This window comes from Pan paniscus, chromosome 17, assembly GCF_029289425.2.
Source record: "Pan paniscus chromosome 17, NHGRI_mPanPan1-v2.0_pri, whole genome shotgun sequence".
NCBI classification, from domain to species: domain Eukaryota; kingdom Metazoa; phylum Chordata; class Mammalia; order Primates; family Hominidae; genus Pan; species Pan paniscus.
In genome coordinates, this window is record NC_073266.2 from 49276196 (window position 1) to 49303703 (window position 27508).

Consider the following 27508-nt stretch of genomic DNA (forward strand, 5'->3'; position numbering starts at 1 on the left):
CTATTAAAAATACAAAAATTAGCTGGGCTTGGTGGCAGACACCTGTAATCCCAGCTACTCGAGAGGCTGAGGCAGGAGAATCGCTTGAACCTGGGAGGCAGAGGTTGCAATGAGCCGAGATGGAGCCACTTCACTGTAGCCTGGGCAAAAGAGCGAAACTGCCAAAAAAACAAAAACAAAACCAGATGGGAGTTTCCAGAGCATTAGCATATGGAGTCATGGATAGAGTTAGAGGCTTTGTTATTATCTTGTAACTAGAAGCTATTTTATGAAATTTAATTTTGATGTGGTCATCCCTCTTTATACCACTGCACTGGCCTGAATGGAAATACCAGCGTGTGCTAAAACTGCATGTGAGCATATAGTGAATGTGTGTGTGAGTATTTATGTGTGTGTATATATTTATGATGTATGCACATTTTTACACAACTGGTTTGTTCTGTAATGATACAGTTTGGTATTCTTTTCTTCTGGCTATTGCTGCACCCTATCACAAGCATAAGCAGCTATTTGAAATTACTTATCACTGCCACTCTCTGAACTCAGACAACTTCCATCCTAAAAAATGGGATTTGGTACCAAGAAAAGGCTTTTTTTTCACTAAACTTTTGTTTCAAAATATACTAGTTTCCACTGTCCTCCACACGTGCCTTACAGTATTGTCAGAATTGTCTTTGAGGGGGGTTTTTTAAAGAAATATTTTCTTGGCTGGGTGTTGTAGCTCATGGCTGCAATCCCAGCACTTTGGGGGGCCAAGGTGGGATGATCTCTTGAAGCCAGGAGTTTGGGACCAGCCTGGGCAACACAGTGAGACTCCATTTCTTAAAAAAATTGTTTTTTTTTTTTTTTGAGATGGAGCCTCACTGTGTAGCCCAGGCTGGAGTGCAGTGGCGCGATCTCGGCTCACTGCAAGCTCCGCCTCCCAGGTTCACGCCATTCTCCTGCCTCAGCCTCCCGAGTAGCTGGGACTATAGGCACCCGCCACCACGCCCGACTAATTTTTTTTTTGGATTTTTAGTAGAGACGGGGTTTCACCGTGTTAGCCACGATGGTCTCGATCTCCTGACCTCGTGATCCGCCTGCCTCGGCCTCCCAAAGTGCTGGGATTATAGGCTTGAGCCACCGTACCCAGCCAAAATTAAGTTTTTTTAAAAAAGAAATACTTTATTGATTAAGCGATAAATAAAAATAGTCTGCCACTGGACGGCATGAAATGAGAACACAGGATGTCTTCTGTATATTCCTACAAACATACCGAATTTGAATCTCATCATGAAAATAGCAGAAACATGTAACTTGGGACAATCTACAAAAATAATTGGACTGTAACCTTCACGAGTGTTTAAGTCATGAAGTCAAACGATCCTTTGACTAAAAAAGGACAAAACATCCTATACCCTTTGATAAAGGACATGCATGAGATGACTGTCAAAATCTGAATGGCGTCTGAGGATTACACAGTAGCTCTGTATCAATGCCAATTTTTTTTACTTTGATGGTTATGCTATGGTTATGTAAGGGAAAGTTCTTGTTTCTAGAAAATAAGAAATATGGGCCGGGCACGGTGGCTCACTCCTGTAATCCCAGCACTTTGGGAAGCCGAGGTGGGCAGATCATCTGAGGTCAGGAGTTCGAGACCAACCTGACCAACATGGAGAAACCCTGTCTCTACTAAAAATACAAAAAAAAATTAGCCAGGCGTGGTGCATGCCCGTAATCCCAGCTACTCGGGAGGCTGAGGCGGAAGAATTGCTTGAACCTGGGAGGCGGAGGTTGCAGTGAGCCGAGATCGCGCCATTGCACTCCAGCCTGGGCAACAAGAGCAAAACTCCATCTCAAAAAAACGAAAAATAAGAAAATAAGAAATATGTCCTAAGGTATTTGAGGATAATACGGCAAGAGATAAACCACTTAACACTCAAATGGCAAAAAGAAAAATTTCTGAACGGTGCTTGCAACTTTTCTATAAACTTGAAATTGTTTCCAAATTATTATTATTATTATTTTGAGATGGAGTTTTGCTCTTGTTGCCCAGGCTGGAGTGCAATGGTGCAATCTTGGGTCACTGCAACCTCCACCTCCCGGGTTCAAGTAATTCTCCTGCCTCAGTCTCCCGAGTAGCTGGGATTACAGGCATGCGCCACCATGCCTGGCTAATTTTTTTTGTATTTTTAGTAGAGATGGGGTTTCTCCATGTTGGTCAGACTGGTCTCGAACTCCTGACCTCAGGTGATCAGCCCACCTTGGCCTCTCAAAGTGCTGGGATTACAGGTGTGAGCCAATACGCCCAGCCTGTTTCCAAATTAATTTTTAAGTGATGTTTCTTGAGGAAAAAAAAAAAAAAAAAAGCAACCCTATCTTTAGCATTTAGTAAAGGAACACAGTATTAAAAACTGATAGATATAGAAAAAGAGTTGAATGTGTCTTGTGTGTTCAAGTGGATTTTCGAATGTGTTCAAGTGGATTTTTAAAGATTTTTTTGGAAAAGAAATTTAAATGAGGTAAAAAGGTTTGAGTCAGCTTTTTATAGTAAGAACAGAAAGGTTGTCTAATCACATACACTCTTCCCCAGCGTTTTTTGTTTTTTTACTGACTACTTTCATGCCACTTCTTTTTAAAATGCACTTTACTTTCTGATATTCTTAATGAAAAATAATTGAACTATAAACAACTTCCGGGGGTGCCGAGCGCAATGGCTCATGCCTGTAATCTCAGTACTTTGGGAGGCTGAGGCGAGCGGATCACGAGGTCAGGAGTTTGAGACCAGCTTGGCCAACATGGTGAAACCATGTCTCTACTAAAAATACAAAAAGTAGCCAGGAGTGGTGGCACGTACCCGTAGTCCCAGCTACTCAGGAGGCCGAGGCAGGAGAATCACTTGAACCCGGGAGGTGGAGGTTGCAGTGAGCTGAGATTGCACCACTGCACTCCAGCCTGGGTGACACACACACACACACACACACACACACACACACACACACTTCTGGGGCAAGATAAGCAATTCAGCATGAATTCTCAAATAGAGGACTAAGAGAAACGGCATTACTCTATAACTTCTTCTCTCATTCTCACTCATCCCTACCAATACAACCCTGTTTTAAATTCAAATGTCATGAAAAGTTGGTGCTTGTCATCAAAAAGCTTATCCACCACAATCAAGCTGGCGTCATCCCTAGGATGCAAGGCTGGTTCAACATACGCAAATCAATAAAGGTAGTGTATCACATAAACAGAACTAAAGAGAAAAACCACATGATTATCTCAATAGATGCAGAAAACATTTTTGATAAAATTCAACATCTCTTCATGTTAAAAACTCTCAATAAACTGGGTATCAAAGGAACATACCTCAAAATAGTAAGAGCTGGCCGGGCATGGTGACTCACGCCTGTAATCCCAGCACTTGGGAGGCCAAGGCGGACGGATCACCTGAGGTCAGGAGTTCAAGACCAGCCTGGCCAACGTGGTGAAACCCCATCTCTACTAAAAATACAAAAAATTACCCGGCTGTGATGGCAGGTGCCTGTAACCCCAGCTACTTGGAAGGCTGAGGCAGGACAATTGCTTGAACCCAGGAGGCAGAGGTTGCAGTGAGCCGAGATCACGCCATTGCACTCCAGCCTGGGCAACAGGAGCGAAACTCCATCTCAAAAAAAAAAAAAAAAAAATAGTAAGAGCCATTTACGACAAACCCACAGCCAATATCATACTGCATGGACAAAAGGTGGAAGTATTCCCCCTGAAAACCAGCACAAGACAAGGATGCCCTCTCTCATCACTGCTATACCAGCACAAGACAAGGATGCCCTCTCTCACCACTGCTATTCAACATAGTATTAGACGTTCTCGCCAGGGCAATCAAGCAAGAGAAAGAAATAAAGGGTATTCAAATACGAAGAGAGGAAGTCAAATTGTCTTTGTCTGCAAATGACATGATCCTATGTCCAGAAAACCCCACTGTCTCAGCCCAAAACCTTCTTAAGCTGATAAGCAACTTCAGCAAAATCTCAGGATACAAAATCAATGTGCAAAAATCACAAGCATTCCTACACACCAACAACAGACAAGCAGAGAGCCAACCAAAAAGTAGGCAAAGAACATGAACAGACGCTTCTCAAAAGACGACATTTATGTAGCCAAAAAACATATGAAAAAAAAGAAAGCTCAACATCACTGATCATTAGAGAAACGCAAATCAAAACCACAATGAGATACCATTTCATGGCAGTCAGAATGGTGATTATTAAAAAGTCAAAGCTGGGCATGGTGGCTCACGCCTGTAATCCCAGCACTCTGGGAGGCTGAGGAAGGTGGACCACCTGAGGTTGGGAATTCAAGACTAGCCTGACCAACATGGAGAAACCTCATCTCTACTAAAAATACAGTATTAGCCGGGCATGGTGATGCATGCCTGTAATCCCAGCTACTCGGGAGGCTGAGGCAGGAGAATTCTGTTTTATGGCACACATATGTTCACTGCAGCACTATTCACAATAGCAGAGACATGGAATCAACCCAAATGCCCATCAATGATAGAATGAATAAAGAAAATGTGGTACATACATACACACAATGGAATACTATGCAGCCATAAAAAGGAAAGAGATCATGTCCTTTGCAGGGACATGGAGGAAGCTGGAAGCCATTATCCTCAGCAAACTAACACAGGAAGAGAAAATTGAACACCGCGTGTTCTCACTTGTAAGTGGGAGCTAAACAATGAGAACACATGGACACAGTCCAACACACACTGGGGCCTGTTGAGGGGTAGGGTGGGGAGAGGGAAAGCATCAGGAAAAAGAGTTAATGAATGCTGGGCTTAATACCTAGGTGATGTGTTGATGGGTGCAGCAAACCACCATGGCACACGTTTACCTATGTAACAAACCTGCACATCCTGCACACGTACACTGGACCTTAAAAATTTTTTTTAAATAATAAAAAATTGGTGCTTCTCAGAAACAACTAGGCCTCAAGTCAGAATTATATGTGTTCTATGAACCCTAACTTCCAAGGAAGAGACTTCTTGATGAACTTCAATTAGATATATATTGTATTGGCTTATCTAGTAGATCTTAATTTATAGTCATATTCTCAGATTTCCACAAACTGTAGTGTTTTGTGAAAGAGCTGTCTTGGGTTCAGAGTGTACAGAGTGGTCATGAAATAGCAAACCCAGCTACCCTGAATCATTAACTTCACAGGGTTATATACTACAGTAAGAGGTGATTACGAAGCCAGATAGCAAATGTATCTCAACCTACCACAAAGGTAGCATTTTTAACTTGTTAGGTATTTCCTAGAAGCAATATGCTCTATAATCTGGGAAGGCAGATACAAGCAGCTGTTTCTAGTTCCAATGACATTACCATTCTCACAAATGAAACCATTCACAAAAGTGGACAAAGATGTAGAAAAATGACGACTTATTTTCAATAGGAGACAATAGACCATTCCTAATGGGACATATATTTTCTTTCAAGCAAAGGAAACCTCCTGCTTAATATATTTTGTCATTTTTTGAACAGAAACCTTTTAACCAGAGATACACAGTGGCGTAACATGTTTCAGATGCACTTGCATTTACTATTGAAGAAAAGCCATGAAAAGTAGTAATAGTTGTTTCTTTAAGTTTTTCCCATGTTAGAGCCTGAGAAATTCTAATTCATGGAGTGTATCAATTATTATAAAGACGTTTAATTTTATATTAAGATTTGAAAGGTTTTTTAATGAACATTAAGCAAGTCCACATATTTTCTAACTTTCCACAGGTTCCAAAAATAGAGGAAGGAACCCAATTTTGAAATGTTGGTTTTTAAAAATTACAATATTTTTACATGAAATTGAGAGTAATTTCTGAACATCTTTACTTCTTTGTACCTTTGAAATAATGTACATTGTGTAAAACACTGGGATGCTTTGGTTAGCACAGACTTAGAAAAATTAAGGATGTTCATAGTTACATTTCATACTTAGTAAATTCATATTAACTAAATTTTTAAAAGATCCTCATATGCCCCTAATAGATCAAAAGCTCCTTAAGACGTAAGACCATGTTGACTTTATGGGTGAATGTTCAGCTCCTAGTATAGTCTCTGAAATATAGAGATGGTTGTTTAATCCAAGTTTCCATTTATATTTATAGTAAATCATCATCTCCCTACTGCTACTCTCAGCCTCCAAGAAAGCTAGCTCTCTCCGACTAATGGTTCTAGGACAACTGGGGCCGGATAAATCTCTCTAAATCAGTAAAGATCCCAGCAACTCAGCTGCTTCAAGAGACAACAAACAGAAGATGTCTATACATTAAGTATTTAGTCAATAGCATTATAAAGCACTCTGAAACAGAAAGAGCAGGATTTTTTTAAAAAGTACTTTGAAAGAGAACAGAAGATCACAGCTGAAATAGGGAGAATGCATTCCTGCTTGAATGCATACAATCTATCTGGCCTTTCGCAAATGTGATTTAGTTTAACCTAACCAAAATTTGGATAAAATTACAAATTTTATAAATAAAAAAACCCCGAGGCTCAGAGAAGTAGCTTGACCAAAGTTGTGAGTAGAAGATCAAAATTTATAGCCAGATTTGTCTAAATCCAAATCTCACGCCCTTACCAATATATTACCTCAGAACAAAATTTAGTTTTTAAGATCCTTTTTAAATAATAAAAATGGACAAATGACACACATTTATAAAATAAATAACAACTTTTCATTGTAAAGCAAATGCACTCACCTGCCCTGCTTTACTAAATCGATGGCCTGCCAATATCATATGAAATGCATATTTTCTAACCATGGGACTTTTCATGTTTATAAAGCAATGTGCTGCCTGTTCCAAAAGAAGTGCACTTCGAAGATCAGAATCCTAGTGAATGTTTAAAAGAGAAAAAGGTTAGTTTCACCAAGTTAAAAGTAAATAGATAACTAGTGAAAAAAACATTTAATTTCTTAATATATAGCATATCCAATGTTTAACTTAAGAGTATATGAGGGCAAAGATCAAGGGGCAAACCAATCTTGATTTTTCCAATAAACACAAAATTCTTTTAAGCTTTGAAAACATCTTCTACCATGAAATACTTAGCTTTTCATAAAAGCCACATGTCTGGTTATGATATGTGCCATGTACCAAATCTGTGAATAATTGCAATCCTTTCTCAAATGGCAAAAAAGTATGTAAACTACAAATTTAATACAGGTATACCAATAAAAAATAAACCAGAAAACATTTACACCAATCGAATTTCCTCTGAAAATTGACTTGTTGGCATATTTTCATCCACCCAAGAAAACATGTACATAGATTATGAAATATTCTAATCTACTACTTCATTCTCTGTAAAATTTTACTGTATTTAAAGGAATCCTCAACTTTTGCTATAATTCTAGAGGGCCAAATCGACTGCATTTCATTAAAAAGTTCAGAATGCTTCTGCTTCAAAGATTTTCTTTTCACCTGTTATTATTACATTAATAAAGAATACAACTCAAGTTAAGTTTCCACTTCAACTGAATCTTACAGTACAGCATCTACAAAACCACATACTACATTACGTCACTGCCCTTAAGACAAATCTTTTGACTGAAAGAGTCATCACTTTACAGATAACTGAGAAAGTACTGAAGGTTGTTGATTAAATATCAACAACATTTTCACCAAAACTTTCTCCAGGTTTTTAGCTGTTCTCAAGCTGAACTTACCATGCCCTTCCATGTGTTCTGCTGCCATTATTTTCCCCAGGGAAAGTTGAAAACAGAAAACATTGACTTTAAATGCGATAATCTCAACAAATTATAGTTACATCAAAAGTGTTCACAGACCATTGATTAGCATAAACTGTCTCTGCGTCAATCATAGAATTATACTAGAGCTGAAACAGACTCGAGGAAATCATCTAGAAAGCATTCAGTAAATGGCAGCTATTATCTATTTCATCCTCCTCCTGACAAAAACTAAATGATTAGATGATTGCTCTAGTAATTAAGATCCAAAAGCTAGTAAGTAAAAAAGTCAGAAATATGTAATTAATGAGTGGTTCTTAAAAGCGGGTTTGTGTCAGAAATACTTAGGGGAGCTTGGGAGCCTGTTTTATTTTTTAGAAAAATGTTTTCTTTTTAGAAATTATTAATACAAACTAATTTTTTTAAAAAGAATACATGTTTGAAGAAAAAAGTGAACATCTTTCCTAGCCCATGCTTCATGTCATTTGCCAGAGTAACTATTCTTTACAGCTTAATAGTGTTGTGTCATGTCACCCCTCCTATATATGTATGTGCATGTGTTTACATGCCTAATACATATGGATTTTTAAAAATGCACATATATTTTGATACATAAGTGGTATTTATATGGAGTACCTTGCTTTTTTCACTTATGTAATGGACATCTTTCTAAGACATCTACATCTGTCTCATTTATTTTAAAGCTACACTGTATTCCATTATATAAATGTAGCCTAAATTACCAATTGATTGTTTCATATTTTGTTACTACATAAAATGATTTGATAACTATCTTTATAGAAACATTTGAATAATTATTCAAATATTTTTAATAGAGAAATTTCTGGAAGTAGAACTGTGGAGTTAATGAAAGCTGTGCATATACTACTTCAGATTCTAATCAATATAGCCAAACTGCTACAAAAAAAGTAGCACCAATACATACTCTCATCAACAAAGAATAAGAGTATATGTGTTCCACTCTACTCAGCCAAAAATCTTTAAAATTTTTAGCTAATAAAATAAAAATGACACCCGGGAGCTCACACCTGTAATTCCAGAACTTTGGGAGGAGAAGGTGGGGGATCGTTTTGAGCCAAAGCGTTCAAGACCAGCCTGGGCAACAAAAAGAGACCCCTGTCTCTACAAAAATTAGCTGGGCATGATGATGAGTGTCTGTGGTCCTAGCTACTTGGGAGGCTGAGGCAGGAGAATCACCTGAGCCTGGGAGGCTGCGGCTGCAGTGAGCCATGAATGCACCACTGCACTCCAGCCTTGGTGAACGAATGACGCCTTGTCTCAAAAAAGGGGAAAAAAAAAAAACACAACATCTTGTTCCTTAACATACATTTCATAGTAGGACTGTTAATCTTTTCATATGTTTAGGGGATTTTGTAATTTTCCTATGAATTGCCTGTTTATGCTCTTTTGTGAATGGTTTGTTGCGATTTTCTGCTTTGTAAGAGCCCTTGTATGCTCTTAATATTGGTCCTTTGTGATATATTTTGCAAATAGTATTTTCCAGTTTTGACATGAAAGAGTTTATTCTTTTGCAGGGAAGCACACTCTCTTTGCCTTTATAGTGTCAAGATATTACATCAAACTAAGAAAGGATGTTATCATTCCAGGACTTTAAAAAGTGCTCTCCTAGTATTTGCTTCTAGGTGTGTGTGTGTGTGTGTGTGTGCGCGCGCGTGTGCCTGTGTGTGTGTTACTCTGGTTTCATTTTTTATTATAGCTTAATCAAGCCATAATATATTAAAACACAATGAATAAGCTAAGATTCCAACCCAAACAGCTGGTTAGATATCACAATACCATTTTGTGAGTAAGTCAGCTTTCTCTACTGATTTTAAATGATACCTTAATCATATGCAGTATTTAAATTCTCATTCCAGCCCATTAATATGTCTATTCTTATCACTGTATAGAGTTTTACTTTCTGTAGCCTTATATTTTAATAGCCATATATTTTAATATCTAAAATAGGTAATTCTCCCTAATTATTGTTTCTATTTCAGAATTTCACTTAGGCCTCAACAGAGTTGTTTTTTAAGTGCTGTAATTTCTTAAGTCTATTCTTAGCACACTGCACATATGCATGCATACATACACACACACGAAAAAATAAAATAAAATAATATACACACACACACTTTTTTACTGCCTATGAAGCTTCACTAAACTGCAAAACCTGGATGGGCAGCAATCCTGGACATTCTCATAAGCTAAGAATATCCCCTGAGAATATTTAATGGTTTGCAAATGATTCTAACGCACAATCCAGTTAAAAACCAAAATGAGAAACCCTTAGCATTCCCAAATTTAACACTCAAGAACTGACCAACTGAAGGCAGATGTGGAAGTCCATGGCCTTCCATGGTATTAATTTGGCTGAAACAAAATTTTGACTCTTGCATGTGGAGAATCAGTTTCTAGACTGACTGAGAATCAGTTTCTAGAGCTGAATACCATGTTTTCATATCTTAGTCCAGCTTTATTCTTCATTGGACCCTGACTCTTACTGTGACACCCAAAGTGGTAAAAACATTGTTTTGAGAGGAGGAAAATTGCCCTGAAAAGAATGACAACTGGTATCAGTGTTGATGGAAGAGAAATAAAAGGCTTTTTACAAAGTGATGGTTTTATCCAGAAAGCAAAGGCTTTAAATGAACTGAAAGATAAAATTTTAATACAGTGGTGTATTTCATACTATCGAATAACAAGTTTTGTTTATGTTCTATAAGAAACTAAGAAAAAAAAATCTGTTGATAGCACTTCAACAAGAACTCTGGCCTATGAAAATTCTCCACAACCAAGAGATAATTTTAACAAAAGATAAAAAGATAACAATAACTTAAAATATGAGAGTATGTACAGGAAAAAAAAAATCACCTGAGGTAGAGGCCTCAATTAACACTTCAATAAAAACACAGTTGATAAAGCCACCAGTTGCAGCTAATTAACTGAATCAAACATCAAACAAAAGATGGCTCTAAGCTTTTAAGATTTCATCTCTGCATACTTGTGAAGTTAACAGGAAAGGTGCTATCAGCTGATAAATTTCCCATAAGACCAGTTACTCCTAAGCTGAAGAAACTTACAAAAAACTGGTATTAGCATCCCTAGAAACTGATTTTTCATATTTAAAATAGTAACAGAAAAAATGGGTTATAAGACCAGAATAAGTGTTCCACACAGAAACAGACACAAGTAGGTATGTCTTAAGCACCAAATTCATATACATCCTATGCGGTGATAAAGGTAGCATGTTTCACCATTAAACTGGGTTTGCTCTGCCATTCTGAGAACCCCAGGGCATAAAACAAAAAATATGATTCACTTGACCAAAAATTTGCAGTACACAAAGTCAAAGCACAGCTCCTCCTTTTGCCTAGGCCTCATTAACTATCTTTTGCTATGACGGTATTAGCAAAAATCTAGGGAACACAGCTCAGGAATGTCAAGAGTATGTAACTCAATTCTCCAGCTTCAAAACCAGTGTACATCTCTTGATATTATACAGCCTTTCTAGTTAACAAAATACATACAGTAAATGTAAATTGTTGGTAAAGATTTAACATAATTTATAAACATGCCTAATAATCATTAGTTTCAAGTTATCTCAAAGAAATTTATGAAAGGTATAGCAGAAAAGGCCATTAAGAATCACAATTTCTGGGTACGTGCACCACCACCTGCCCCCTCTCCCCACCACATGGCAGCAAATAACAATGATACATTTTCTAGACTTTCATGATAAAACAAATCATCCAGATTTGAGAAAGAAAAGTGGAAACAAAGAGTTGGAAGGAAGAGAAAAATGACAAAAAATAACACGGTTATAATGCAGACAGGAGAACTTGCTCTGAAGAAATTTTATTCACACATGTGGATAGAATGGCATATTGAAATCATTTAAGCAAGGAAGAAAAAAAGGAATTTTATTGAAGCTCCTGAACCATAAATTCTTTTTACATTCACTGATAATCCTTAGGTTGAAGAACACAGCAACACATTCAAATCCAAGTTAAGATTATTTATTATAATAGAGAATATCAAAATACTCAAAAGCCTATATTCAGCTCTACAAATAGTTTGTCTGTTATCTGTTCATATTTATTAGTCAGTGTCCATGCAATAACAATTATTAAACATTTTAAATATCACTTCTGAACCTAACTAGTTAGACCTTACAGAAACTTTTGTAGAAGAATTAATGGTTCAGTTACAACAAACACTTGTAGAGCATCTAATCCATGTGCCAAGGCCAGTGTTAGGCAACAAGAATAAAAACAGAAGGCAACACGGTTCCCTGCCCTCAAGAAGCTAACAGCTTAAGAAGCTTAAACATAATTTCCAATATAATATAATATGACAAGTCAGGTTTTACAGCATTGTATGAGAGAGCAGAACAGAGACACTTAGGACAAACAGGTGTATTAGGAAAGACTATCTGAAGTACACAACTGATATCATGACTAGTAAATTAGGCAAAGCAAAAGGAAAAAGGCCGCAGTCCCAAAGAGAAAATATTAAGAATGAGAACTAGAACAGTAGAAGTTTAAGAAAAACCAACAACAAAAGAAAGAGAGAGAAGTAAACTATTTGGAGATACAAAAAGAAAATATATTTTTAAAGGTTAAAATTTTTTTAATTAAATAAATAATGTTTAAGAGCTTGAAAACAAAAATTACTCCCATCCCCACCCCCACCTCCATTCTGCACTGGATTACAGACAGGATATGAGAATACAGGAATATCTCAAGCCATTTCTGCCTTGAGCAAATAGAGGGCTAGTTAGTGATAACATAATTTAAGATCATGATATATTAGGTAAAAAATTTTATGGGTTTATTTATATGTTAATTTAAGATGCCTTGGAAACACGCAAGTAGATAATCTTTGTTGTTGTTGTTGAGACAAATGAGTCTCGCTCTGTCGCCCAGGCTGGAGTGCAGTGGTGCGATCTCAGCTCACTGCAACCTCCACCTTGTGTTCAAGCAATTCTCCTGCCTCAGCCTCCTGAGTAGCTGAGATTACACGTGTGTACCACCATGCCTGGCTAATTTTTGTATTTTTAGTAGAGACAGGATTACACTATGTTGGCCAGGCTGGTCTCAAACTCCTGACCTCAGGTGATCTGCCCACCTCGGCCTCCCAGAGTGCTAGGATTACAGGCATGAGCCAACATGCCTGGCCACAAGTAGATAAATCTTAAAGACAGTTGGCCATACAAATCTAAAGCTCAAGGAAAGGTCAGGGTTGAAGACAGATTTGAAAGTGAAAAGCATGGCTGTGAACAAGATCATCCCCAAAACGTAAAGAGTTAAAAAGTGCATTGGTCCAAGGATCAAAATCCTAGGATAATTTAACATTTAAGGAGTAAACAAAGGAGGTGTTTGATTTTGTTCCTTCGTTCTTCAGTATTCATCTAAAAAATGTGTTATTAACAGTACTTATAAAGGAATTACTACCATTCTTTACAAGCCTGCAGTCAATGTAACTCAATAATATTTGTTGTAAAATCTTCAACAACTATAAATGAATTACTTTTTTCTCTTTTAAAATATTCACAATATAGGTTTTTTAAATGTTTAAGATGATTTTCTTAAAAAGTTCATGCTAGTTGAAAGTAAAACTAAAAATTCCTCAGTGATTAATCTTTTAAAATTAGCTTTATCTCCCTAGCAAGCAGACTCAGATAACAAAATATGAATAATAAAAAATAAAATATCATTTTATATTAGGAACAATGCACATGCATATTGTTTTCAATATTCTTATTCAAAGGACAAAACGTAATAAGTCACAGAGTATGCTCAATACATGTCTGTAGTTAATAATGAAATGTAGGCTTAAAATATGTAAATAAATTTAATTTATAAAAAATTACATTTAAAATTAACTCAACAAAAAACTAAAATAGCCATGTTGTAAATTCCCAAAGACAGATTTCCCTGGCTAATTTTATGTTTTGTAAAGCCTTTCAAGAAAAAAGATACATCTTTTTAAAAAAAAAGAACAATGCTAATTAAAGCAAATACTACACAGTTTCAGTACCTCACTGGTCAACCGTATTAGGAGAGCTGCAGCCTCTGAATATTTGCTTTGGCTTTTTAAAAGTTCAGCACTAAGCAACACACATCTTTCAGCCAACACCATATTCCTATAGAAAAAAGGACAAGAAGATAAAATCAGCACAATAATACCTTAGCACATCAAAGTAAATGTGTTCAGCAAAAGATTCCAATTACAGTTTTAGAGGATAGTTGCAGGGAGATGGTTCCAGGACCCTCCAGGATACTAAAATCCAAGGTCTGTCAAGTTCCTTATATAAAATTGCATAGCATTTGCCTATTAACCCATACACATCCTCTTATATAATTTAAATAATCTCTATATTACTTATAATACCTACTACAATGTAAATACTATGTACATCATTGTTATACTTTATTTTTTATTTGTATTTTAAATTTTTGTATTGTTATTATTGTTGGTTTTTTCCCAAATACTTTTAATCTGCAATTAGTTGAATCTGCAGATGCAGAACCTGCAGATACATAGGGCTGACTGTAAAAAGAAGAAAAGAAGTCTATGTCCTTGTTTTGCACCTACCAAAAAGGTTTTCTAAAAAAATCTTCAAAGACTTCTTATAACTCATCAAAACTTTTCATTATCATGTAATTTGGCAGTAAGAATACAATGCAAAGTCATATCTCCTGCATGCAAAAAAGATAGAACTGGTTCCAGAACCTATTTAACAAAGTCTGCTTTGAACAGAAAAATATAAACATGTCACACATTATTTCTTTCTCCTTCCCTATGCAAATTCTGACTGTGTTTCATTTTGCTGGCTACTTTGAGAAATATTTAGGTATTTTCCCCCTGGTAGTACCATTAGGATATTTCTGCTGGAGATGGCTTACAGCCAGTGTTGTCTGATTGATTCCTGATCCAATTTTAGTTTTTTTTGTAAAAACACAATCAGTTGATTTTGTGGACTACTACATCAGTAATCTAGAATTAGATTATCCATTTTAGAAAAGAATAAAAACAAATGAAAACATTCTTACTATGAAATTACAAGATGGAATCCTATTGCTGGCAAACAGCAGCAAAAGTTTTTCTTTTTACTTTCTAATCCTTATAGAATCAAAAATATCACTTGGCTTTAAAATTATTAATATAACTAAAGCTTGCTAACTTGAACTTACTTTGGAAACCCATTCTAAACGATGAATAGTATTTATTTTTGAAACACAATTTACTCCTTTCAAAAATTCAAAAATTACTATACTGACTTGTCATAAACTTTCTACAAATCACACCTTTTCTTGGAGGTTAGATATTTATGAATACCTAAGACTGTTTTGATGAACACAAAAGACTAACTCCTATATACTAGCAACTACTTATATAATAGGTTCAGTTCTTAAAGATTTGTCTTCAGTAAATTTTATAAACTCCCTTAAATCTTAACACTTATTTTACTTATTTATGTTTGATTCCTAAACCATTTATCCCATATGGTCAATTACTTCAGTTTCCTCATCTGTAAAATGAGGATAACAATAGCATGCACGATTTCAGAGGTTTGTTATTAAGACTAAATGAGCATATAGATTTCTTCGGCACGGTGGCGAATGCTGAACACTCAAAAAATGTTTATTATTATCTTATTAATGATGTTGTTCTGTTCTAACCATGTTACCATTACGATGACTACTTTTACTTCAACATTATAGGGGTCTTATAGGGGTCAAAATTGCCTCTATATCTGCCTTCCAGTGCATCTATTCTGAAACAACAGATAAGTCGGATTAATCTTTCCGAAAACTAACTTTTATTATGTCAACTCTCTACTCAAATATTCGGTAATTTTCCATTTACTACTACGTAAGTCTTCACTGAAGCTTAATAAAAATAATACATGGGCCTGGCGCGGTGGCTCACACCTGTAATCCCAGGATTTTGGGAGGCCAAGGTGGGTGGATCATGAGGTCAAAAGTTTGAGACCAGCCTGGCCAAAACAGTGAAACACCTTCTCTACTAAAAATACAAAAAATTAGCTGGGCATGGTGGCGGATGCCTGTAATCCCACCTACTTGGGAGGCCGAGACAGGAGAGTCACTTGAACCTAGGAGGTGGAGGTAGCAATGAGCTGAGATCACACCATTGCATTCCAGCTGGGTGACAATGCGAGACTGTCTCAAAAAAAAAAAAAAAAAAAAAAAAACATGGGCTGGGCATGGTGGCTCATGCCTGTAATACCAGCACTTTGGGAGGCCGAGGTGGGTGGATCTCTTGAGGTCAAGCATTCGAGACCAGCCCGGCAAACATGGTGAAACCGTCTCTACTAAAAATACAAAATAGCCAGGCACGGTGGCGCGCACCTGTAATCCCAGCTACTCCAAAGGCTGAGACAGGAGAATCACTCAAACCCAGGAAGAAGAGGTTACAGTGAGCCAAGATTGCGCCACTGCACTCCTGCCTGGATGACAGAGCAAGACTCCTCCTCAAAAAAAACCAGAAACAAAAATAAAAATAATACATGACAGTAAAGGTTCCTCACACAGATTTATCTCAAACCTCCTTTCCAAATTTATCATCCAGTACTTTCCCTATACAGAAACCTTCCAACCTAGCCAGGGCTTTCATCTCTTTAGCCAATAATGCACATCTAAAACATTATGCCTGCCAATCACAATTCCTGATACGTCTTCATGGTTATCAAGTCCTAACCACCTTTCTTTCAAGGTCTATCCATCAAATATCCCATGAAATCTCCCCTGACCACTGGGGACCAGCTCATAGTCTCCTTATAGGTGGTGAGTTCTCACTTTTATAGGGTTCCAACAGAAAGCACTATGAATACAATATTGTTTAACTATTTGTGTTTTGCCTATTTAACAAAGAAAATGCAAAATGACTAATTCCTAACTTGATAGCAGTTTAAAGTTAGAAATGCCCCCACAATACAAATTACCTTCAATGTAACATATAATCTCAACATTACATAACACATTCCTAACCACCAATCCAAACAAAATAGAAAAGAAAAAGGTATAATAAAACACTAACTTTTTAAAAATCACCTCAACTTGTCTCCGACTATATTAACTTGATTTGGGAGTTTAGGAATGGGAAAAAAAAAAAAAAAAGAACAAACTGACCTTTAACTGGATACAATATAAATCTTATATAGTCACCTACTTGCAGATATCTCTGTATGTCTGAATTGCTGTATCCATGTAATGAGCAGGATATGGCCTAGGTGCTCCTGGTTGAAGAAAAGCAGACACTGCTGCCATTTCCTAAAATAAAAGACATAGTTTACATATTTCAAAAGAAGAAACAGTCTTACAGTTTAGATGGGAAACTAAAAGTTGGAATGAAATTTGCTTTTTTTTTTTTAACTGGATACACATGTATAAACTTCATAGCCTAATGCAGACTTGAAAAACACATTTGTAGCCCAGTCACTCTTCAGAGAAGATGGGTGATCTGACTCTGGAAGGACTGAAGTCAGAGAGGTCAAAAGAGCACCTAGAATTCAAGTAAGTAATGAGTAAGAGTCTTATAGAAACCTCCAAGTAGCACTGTCTTACTTGGCTCTTGTGAGCAAAGACTGCAGTACCTTCAATTAAGGCCTTTAAAACATATCCTTAAAGACTAGTGGATCCTTGGCCAACTGGTCTCAGAGAAAACATGAGAGTAACAGGCATTTCTTTATTGTATTTATATTATTCTCTTTCTACTTTCCAATTTCTGAACACCCTCTAATGACCACTGTTTTGGGATGTGTTTTTCCTGAAAGAACATGGGGAATACAGAGATCAAAAGGGAGATGCTTCCATTACAGGTAAAGTTAGATCAGATAAGATTTAGCAATTAAACTCCAGGAAAATGAAGAATGAATTCTGGTGTCCAGACAATTACAAAAGGCTCAGGCAAATATAAGGGCACCACTGGCTACATGGGGAGCAAAGACTGCCTCCTAAGATTTGTTTAGACCCCAGGGAGGTCTTCACTTTTGCCTAAACTCAGATTTGCCATGGAAATTCCAGAGCAGACATTTGGATTTGTCTTCCTTTGGGCGTCTACGTGAATGTTGTGTGGCAGTGTGAGTGGGTGCACGTATATACAATGTGCTTATGGGTGAATGTTTGGTCAGGCCTAGTGGTTAGGTGTGTTGTCCATCACTTTTATTTTGTCCAGATTTTTTAATCTTCTGTTTTCTAGAGCTACTCATGTTTCCCCTTCCTCTTTGTCACTGTAGTATTTGACAGTTATCTTTTCCCATCAAAAATATGCTGAACTGGCCGGGTGTGGTGACGCATGCCTGTAATCCCAGCACTTTGGGAGGCTGAGGCAGACGGATCACTTGACATCAGGAGTTGGAGACCAGCCTTGTGAACATGGTGAAACACTGTCTCTAATAATAATACAAAAATTCCTGAACACCCTCAACAGCCGGAAGTGGTGGCAGGTGCCTGTAATCCTAGCTACTCAGGAGGCTGAAGCAGGAGAATCGCTAGAACCCGGGAAGCGGGGGTTGCATTGAGCCAAGATAGTGCCACTGCACTCTGGCCTGGGTGACAGAGTGAGATTTGGTCTCAAAAAACAAACAAACAGTAACAACAACAAAATATGCTGACCCTACACTGGTCCGAGCAACCTCTTGGTCACAGCAAAAGGTTATTTCTGTTAAGCAGCATCTTACCCCCAGTGTTCTCCCAGATATTCTGCCTAACAGCTTTAAGTGGGAGGTTGAATAGTCAGTTTATCTAAGCCATCTATTTTTCCAAACTAGCTTGAAAGGTATTTCCATTTATGTTTACTCCATGGGCCTCTGATATGCTGAGATGTAACAGTTTTGGTTGTGGTATCATCTGTTATAGAGACAAAGGGAAAAAAGGTTGGCCAGGCCCAACATAACCAGCATGTTAGGTTGCCACTGGAGATGGGGGAGTCAGTCTCCACTTTGCACAGCTGGGGCTTTTCTCCTCTAACCCATTTGCCGGGTTTTCTGTTTGAAAATAGCCCCTACTGGCCAGGCGCGGTGGCTCACGCCTGTAATCCAGCAACTTTGGGAGGCCGAGGCAGGCGGATCACGATGTCAGGATATCGAGACCATCCTGGCTAACACAGTGAAACCCCATCTCTACTAAAAATACAAAAAATTAGCTGGGCGAGGTGGCGGGCGCCTGTAGTCCCAGCTACTCGGGAGGCTGAGGCAGGAGAATGGCGTGAACCCCGGGGAGCGGAGCCTGCAGTGAGCCGAGATCGTGCCACTGCACTCCAGCCTGGGTGACAGCGAGACTCATCTCAAAAAAAAAAAAAAAAAGAAAATAGCCCCTACTCCTCTCCAGTGTCCTGCTTTTTGATTGCGCGCGCGCGTGTGTGTGTTTTCCCTGTGACACTGGAAGTGGCAACAATTTTCCACCCAGAGAGAAGCTTTGGCCCACAATGCTCCAAGAAGGAATTTCCAAGTATTTGCTGGTGGAAAAAGAGCAGAGGCTACGACAAGAATGATTTAGTGTTGTACTTTCAGAAGAATTATCTACGACAGTAATATAAGTAATACATTTATATAAGCTTTCAATCTTAAAATTCTCTAGTTAATATCTGAAGTCTCCCATTCAATATATAAATGAGATTTTCACAAAAACCTAGTAAACACTTTGGGTTATGGTGTATATATACTACCAGATTAGCCTAGCTTAAGATTTCTACTATCACCCTCCTCCCTGTTCTTCCCTAACCTTCAATAAGTAGAGAACAGACCAATGATGGATCACAAAGAGAAGAAATAAAGTACATCTCTTTCCAATTTATTGGCAACAATATAAAATCAGAGCTCACAACGGCTTGCCTTATCAATATATTCTGCCAATTACAAACTCTAGTTTATATCCACTATCTTATAGACAGTGCAAAGACCATTTTTCTTAAGCCTATTATTACTGTCAATTTCCTAGATCATATTTCATTTTAAAACCTCATTCTGGATGGGCACAGTGGCTCACACCTGTAATCCCAGCACTTTGGGAGGCTGAGGCAGGAGGAGTGCTTGAGCCCAGGAATTCAAGACCAGCCTGGGCAACATACTGAGATCTGTATCAAAAAAAAAAAAAAAAAAAAACTCTTTCTACTGGCAATAACTAGGACTTTAGTTAATAATTCAAATAATATACAATGGTGGTTAAAGGATTTAGAAATGAAGATTAAGCACAGTGCCACATGCCTGTAACCCCAGCACTCTGGGAGGCCAAGGCAGGGAGAATGCTTGAGCTCAGGAGTTCAAGACAATCCTGGACAACATGGCAAAATGCCATCTCTACAAAAAATATAAAAATTAGCCACACGTGGTGGCGCATGCCTGTAGTCCCAGCTACTGTGGGGGGCTGAGGTAGGAGGATCAGTTGAGCCCAGGAGGTGGAGGCTGCATAAACTGTCATCGCACTACTGCACTCCAGCCTGGGCAACAGAGCAAGACCTTGCCTCCAAAAAAAAAAAAAAAGAAAAAAGAACCTAAGTTTTAATGGAAATGGCTCACACCTGTAATCCCAACACTTTGAGAGACCGAGGTGGGAGGATCACCTGAAGTCTGGAGTTCGAGACCAGCCTGACCAACATGGAGAAACCCTGTCTCTATTAAAAATACAAAATTAGCCAGGTGTGGTGGTACATGCCTGTAATGTCAGCTACTCGGGAGGCTGAGAGGGGAGAATAGCAGGATGGGAAAGCCATAATTCACTTTTAAGACAAACAAATGTACTTCTTTGCAACATTTTTTAAAATAGAAGAAAAAACAAATAATGATTTGAGAACTGAAATATGATTAAAGCCTTTAACCTGATAGTTCCATGAATGACAATATGAACGATATCTATTTTAGAATGCCTCTGTATCCTCAGCACTCAGCAGTATCTGCTCTAAAATTCATTGAAGAAGCTAAATAAAATACATAATATCCATGTGACAAAATATCGTACAGCTCTAAAACATGTTTTCTTGGCCAGGCCCAGTGGATCACGCCTGTAATTCTAGCACTTTGGGAGGCTGAGGCAGGCAGATCCCTTGAGGTCAGGAGCTCGAGATCAGCCTGGCCAACTTGGTGAAACCCCATCTCTACTAAAAATTCAAAAATCAGCTGGCAGTGGTGGCACATGCTTGTAATCCCAGCTACTTGGGAGGCTGAGGCAGGAGGATCACTTGAACCCAGGAGGTGGAGGATGCAGTGAGCTGAGATCAAGCCACTGCACTCCAGCCTGGGCAACAGAGTGAGATTCCATCTCAAAAAAAAAAAAAGTCTGCAAGCATTCCTTACTGGTTTTGCTGTGATATTTATTTTGCCTTTGTAGTTACTATGACTAAATATCTTCTATAATTTTCATCTAAAAAGGCATACGATCTAGTCTATTCTACTACAACACATTTTTATCTTATCAATTAGTTAACATGTGAATGGTAAGGGAAGTGATATCAGTTCAAATTAAATTTTTATTTATTCATACATAATTTTTCTTAGGCAAGGGAATCAAAAATAGCAGTATTATAAACTTATATCCTTCAGTAGGAAAGGAAAAAGCCTTGAGCTCAGCTGCTGCACAGAAAGGCGCTCTTTCAGCTGCTAAAAACTGAATGCCTACACTTTGGTGCATATGGACTGTGTCTCCAGAGAAGTACACCACCAGCCTTGCACAGCTCTGGGCTCAGGGCAGGCTGTACTTTCTTCTATGATCAGCTCCACCGGTTGGGAACTCTTCTTGCTCATCCCCATCTCTATAAAAAAATTATTTTTTATATTCCCTGAGGTATCCTCAGCCATGCTAAGCTGCCTATCTAGATTATTTAGGTAATCTTCCAAGGTACCATTTAATGTTTTTGTTTGTGCTCTGGTTACAAAGATGAATAGGTTTCAAGAAGACTATCCCAGTCTAACTTTTCTCAGAAGCCCATTATTTTTAGGGTAGCTTTTAAAGGCTAAGTGATTTTCAGGTGCACATATATCATCTAAGAGTAAATATGCCTTTATTTTCCAGTGCTATATTATTTTCTCTCAAATAGCTACTAATACTTCCAGTTGAATGGCTTAAATGTAGTTTTTATCAAACATTCTACTTGCAGGTACATTAAATAAAAATTTCTCATTACAAATGCATACCTAGGTTATAAGGTATTAATAATAACATGAAGTATTTGTGATTTCATATTAGCTTAAATTGGATGACTATAATGAGCAATCAGAGAATATTTAGCCAAGGAAAATTCACTTATATTTTCAAACACTTCTCATGAACATAGCATATTTTCCATTTCTATGAAAGGTTTTTAAAAACTTGGTTGGCCGGGCACAGTACATTGCCTGAGGTCAGGAATTCGAGACCAGCCTGGGCAACACAGCGAAACCCCGTCTATACTAAAAATACGAAAAAAAAAAAAAATTAGATGGGTATGGTCGGGCATGCCTGTAATCCCAGCTACTCAGGAGACTTAAGCACAAGAATCTTGAACCCGGGAGGTGGAGGTTGCCGTGAGCTGAAACTCTGTCTCCAGGGAAAAAAAAAAAAAAAAAAAGTGGGCTGACTTTTTTCATTAAAAAATTAGAGAACCAGAAAGCAATAGTAATATAATTTTGCTATTCTGGCTTCCATTTTTAAGTTACATATTTTATATATGCATAGTATTAAAATAAATGCAAAACAAATGCCAGTTATTAAACAAGTATCTGTCAGCCTGTGAATATTTTCTAGCTAAAAAAAAGTATCTACACAATTACCAATGAATTATTCTTACAAACTTTTTTCTTCACTTTTGTTTATAAGCTTACATGTCTTTTAAAAGATTAAATAAAAAGTAACAGTGCTAATTTTACTCTTTTCTGAACACATAAAGCAGATTACACATATATTTGTGGTAACTTTTCAAAAACATTAAAAGGTTTTAGGCAACAAGTATAGCAAATTCTTTGGAAATACCTGGCTTTGTAATCAATTACAAAACTAACACAACGGATATTACTGACAGCTTATTATATATAAGGCATTATGCTAAGTGCATGCCTTATACTTTATCTGATCCTATACCATTAGGATTCACATATTTTACAGGTCAGAAAACTGTAGCTTAGAGATATTCAATAACTTGCCTAAGATGAGAGAGTGTCTCACACCAAAGTACATGTTGTTCTTGATGTATGAAGTCATACATCAAGCAACTTAAAAATGTTTGTCAAGGTTTAAAAAAACTTCTAAAAAAATTTTTGTATTTTAAATATATTAGAAAATGAAATACAATTCTGAAAGCTGATGCAAAAGTTGGAAAGTACCAATAAAGAAAGAAACCCTAATACATGACCATTTTTTAATTACCTAGTTTTTTGGGTTTTGTTTTTAAGAAATAAGTTTTTTCAATTTATTTTTAAAGATGCAATCTTACTATGTTGCTCAGGCTGGTCTCAAACGCTTGGGCTCAAGCAATTCTACTGCCTCAGCCTCCCAAGCAGCTGGAACTACAGGCATGTGCCACCATACCCAGCTAATCAACTAGTCTGAGGGAAATCCATCAACTCAGCATTAAGGAATTAACAATCTATAAAGTACTATATGCTCTTTGAGTACAACTTTATCCCTAAGGATTCTGTTTGCCACCAAGAGAAATTTCTAAATAATTTATGGTAGCAGAATTAAGGAATTATAATACCACAGAATACCAACCAAGGCACCAGCTGCATAAAGCATTGCTTGATCATTAAGAAAATCTTTCTTTGCAGTATGATAGCAGCTGTAAGCCAAATCATAATGCTGCACCAAAAAACATAAGTCAGCCATTTTCCTGATTTGAAGTTCTGGTGCTTCCGGCGGATACCTGTAAATACAAAAGAAAATAATTTATAATTTATTACCCCCCAAACCATTAAAATTATAAAATACATTAACAAGCTGCCATGTTCTTCTAGAACATGAAGAAAACTAATGTTGTTTTAAAGAAATTCTACCTCCAACAAGAGTGTCAGTTCTCAAAAATACCTGGAAACAGAAAGTTCCTTGTTTTATTATTTATAGCCCTGAGAATGTCTCAATGGCAGGCAAACATTTTCTCCATGGTCAAATAATGAAGTAAATGGTTAATTCCAAGTGACTCACATTTATATACAACCAGGAGAAAGATTAAAATCCAAAATGGATTAATTATATTTTTTCCTTAAAATGGTTTTTTGTGTAAAGCAAAATTTATTAAATGTGTCCCTTGTCTTAGAATCATCAGGCCATTACATTTTAGATATAGAATGGTTACTAATGAATACCTAGTCTAACTTCATTGTTTTACAAATAAGGAAACAGACCAAAAGTGACTTTCCCATTTGTTTTTAGATGTCCAATTACTTAGTTTTTTAAAAATTAATATGATTTACTTGAGTCACTCTTCTTATCCACCTGAATTTTCACCAATAAGAAACTAAGAAATTAAAGAGATAGTTATCTTCTGCAGGATATACAATCAAACACTAGTCAGAGAGTTAAACAGAGGAAAAACAAAAATGATAACACTTTACTCACAGCAAGCCAGATGTATTTTTCAGGTCATTAATGCTCTTTTCTGGAACTTTACTGCCACTAAACCATTTTTTAGTTGCAGAAAATAGAGATCGACTCAAACCTTTTCTTGATATTAGCTTTAAAAAAGAGATTAAATATGTTGACAAACATAAAGAATTTAGTATTTTTCCTTTACATAAAAAAATTTTAACTAAAAAGCTTTAATAGCAAATGTTCATTTTAATAAAACTGATTTAAAGAAAACTGTCCAATATGCTGGCAAAATCCTAGTGAAAATGAATAAGCCTCTTCTGGAGTTGAACAGAATTTCATCATTGATAGTAATTTTGGGAAGTCTTAATATTGGCCTATCTTAAAACGAAAATAAAACAAAACTTCAAATACGTTTAATAATTCTTAAATTTACTATTTACTTAAATTTTTAAAATACTAATCCAAAAAATCAAACCTTACCTGATCATTTAATTGCCTAATTGTTTTCTCTATATGTGGCAAAAGGCCCCGAAATGTGAACTCTTGTATAAACTGTCGAATTCTATCATGATCAGTAAGTGTTAAACATGCACCATGAATTATTCCGGTATTTCCTTTCTTTGTTTCATGTAACGATGAAGCAGATCTTAGATGATCTGGGCCATCAATACTGTTAGAAGGGTCACTGGATTGCTCCAACTGAAGTGGGTGAGCTCTAAAGTTATTTGGTAAGCCATCTACTGAAAAAGAGATGATTTCTTTTACTCTCAGAATGCAACAGAAAACAGTGCTAATACTACCATACTGCTAAAGAAAAAAAAAAAGGCAGAATGTTAAAATCCTTTATCTTTCAGTATAGGTAAATGTCTAAGATAAAACAGCAGTAACATCCCCCAGCCCCAAAATTAATGAGCTTGAGTTAATATTTGTTTTGGTACCTGTATTAGTAATTTGAAAATTGGTATAAACCAGGAAATGGAGAAAAATACTTTATTTTAAATAATATAAAGAATGACTTTTAAATAGTACAACTAAGCCATAAGAAAAAATATAACAAAAAAAATTTGTTATCATTACAAAAATCATAATTTAAAGTCAGAAATAAAGCTCTCAAAATCATGTAAATGTTTAAATAATTAATGCTGTGCATCACATCTTCCCTTGCTTTCTACAAAATATTTTAAAAGAAATCTATACACTACTCATATAAAACAAATTTTTAAGTGTCAAAAACAACCAAACTCAAGTAGCTCAGTAAAATCTTCAGAAGAAAAACTAACCTGCCCAATATCTTTCTGTATTATGAAAAATTTCCCCCATCTTTTATCTATAAAGGTTAGCATGATCTGACAACAGTGCATATTTTCAATCAAAAGAGAAACTTAAGAGAAAATATATCAAGACCTTTGACTTCGTTATCTAATCCATCCAATGAAAGCAAGTTATTATCAGAATTCTTATTTGAAGTTATAGTACAAGGGCCATCTTCATATGATTCCTATCAAAATAAAATTTAAAAAGCATTAGCAGTTATACTCAATCATACTTAATATACTATCAAATCCATCAACAACTATGGTTACTCTGCTAACTGTTGGCCTCATTTATTTGCTACAGTGAGCATTTTCTCGTCCTCCAAATTCATAACTTCTTCCATGGATCTTATTCTATCACTCCAACTCACACCTACTATATTCTTAAATCCCCTTTCACACTCAAGCTACTATCCTAATTCTTCTTAATTCAAATTATCTCTCAGGATATCTACTTATATATGATATGTATATACACGAGTGTTCATATAAGCACATACATATGCTTATGCATCTTAAGTAAGGAATAATGGCAAGAGAGATGGACTACTAGAGTCAGACAGGGAAAGAAGAGAGGCACAGATATGAAATTCTTTGGGTCACAGTGTAAGCAGGTTGGAGTGAATTCTGAATATACTGAAGTGTTTTAGAAAAATATCTAACGCAACGTTTATTTGTGCAAAGGAACTGGTTTCTCAGTTAACAAAAAAACACTTAAACTAAAAATACCCAGACTACTCTACAAGACCAGTAAAGATGATGTATTATTCTGAGTGTCACACTTTGAGGGAATTTACATAAACTAGAACTCAAGAAGAAAGTGACCAGGACAAGAAAGTCTGAAGCCACTCCTTGAGAAAGAGTTGCAGAAACTAGGCATATTTAGACTGGAAAAATATAAAAGAGGACATGAGAATTATCCTTCTATATTTTGAAAGTTGTCTTAATGGAAAACTAACATAGTCACTCCCAAAGGATCAAGCGTACAAGCAAAGGTCAAGAATTTTTTATTGATCCTTAAGCAAAATGAGAGAATTTTTGGGTGATCAGACATGCAATAGGTCACTTAATAAGAATACAGTGAGTACTGTCAATAGACACAGTCATTCGTAAGTTTAAAGAAATTAAAGCATTAGATCAAGCACTGGATGTAAAACCTCTAAACTATTCTCCAACTTTGAGCTTCTAGGATGCTAAGGCATAGATTTCTGATATTTCTGCCTTCTGCTAAAAGTTCTCATACTGCACAATCTTCTTTATGTTCCCCTTCACAACCTTAGGTGACTGAACTCTAAAGTGTATTTTTTTCAGTACTGTTCTTATTCTTAGAATGGCCCCTAAAAGACCATTTTTTAAAATAAAGTTCCTTCACATCCAACTGGTACTTCTTTGCTTTTCCCCAGCATTATCTTAAAGAACGTCAGTAATCACCTCAATACTAAAGTCAGTAAAATACCATGATAGCACTACATCTAGATTTAAAGATTCCATTTATGAGACAGAAAAATAAAGCAAATAAACAGATTAAACAATACTTATATCAGAAGATCAAAAATTACATAAGCTTTGTAATTGATTTTTTAAATGTCACACAAAGACTGCATAATATAGTTTAATTGAACAATATAAATATATTTTCCATTTACTTAAGAATTTCTAGGCCAGGCGCTGTGGCTTACGCCTGTAATATCAACACTCTGGGAGGCTGAGGCGTGTGGATCACTTGATGTCAGGAGTTCAAGACCAGCCTAGCCAACAGGGTGAAACCCTGTCTCGACTAAAAATGAATCGCTTGAACCCAGGAGGTGGAGGTTGCACTGAGCCGAGATCTCGCCACTTCACTCCAGCCTGGGCAACAGAGTGAGACTCTGTCTCAAAAAAAAAAAAAAATTTCTGGCCGTGTGTGGTGGCTCATGCCTGTAGCCC

The 27508-nt window shown here is 36.6% G+C and overlaps 1 protein-coding gene across 4 annotated transcripts in view; it reads right to left on the reverse strand.

The window, feature by feature from the left end:
* TRAPPC8 (trafficking protein particle complex subunit 8) overlaps positions 1 to 27508 on the reverse strand; it is a 107021-nt gene that overhangs the window by 53917 nt on the left and 25596 nt on the right. Inside the window, exons 6-13 of one of the 4 annotated variants that reach the window (XM_034943947.3) lie at positions 25674 to 25767; positions 24750 to 25009; positions 24297 to 24412; positions 23454 to 23604; positions 16945 to 17045; positions 13789 to 13894; positions 7705 to 7725; positions 6737 to 6868 (exon numbers count right to left, since the gene is read on the reverse strand). In XM_034943947.3, coding sequence (XP_034799838.1) covers positions 6737 to 6868; positions 7705 to 7725; positions 13789 to 13894; positions 16945 to 17045; positions 23454 to 23604; positions 24297 to 24412; positions 24750 to 25009; positions 25674 to 25767 — 981 coding nt within the window. The remainder of the gene's footprint in view (positions 1 to 6736; positions 6869 to 7704; positions 7726 to 13788; positions 13895 to 16944; positions 17046 to 23453; positions 23605 to 24296; positions 24413 to 24749; positions 25010 to 25673; positions 25768 to 27508) is intronic. The other 3 variants (XM_034943948.3, XM_003830340.7, XM_034943949.3) reach the window with 3 other exon arrangements.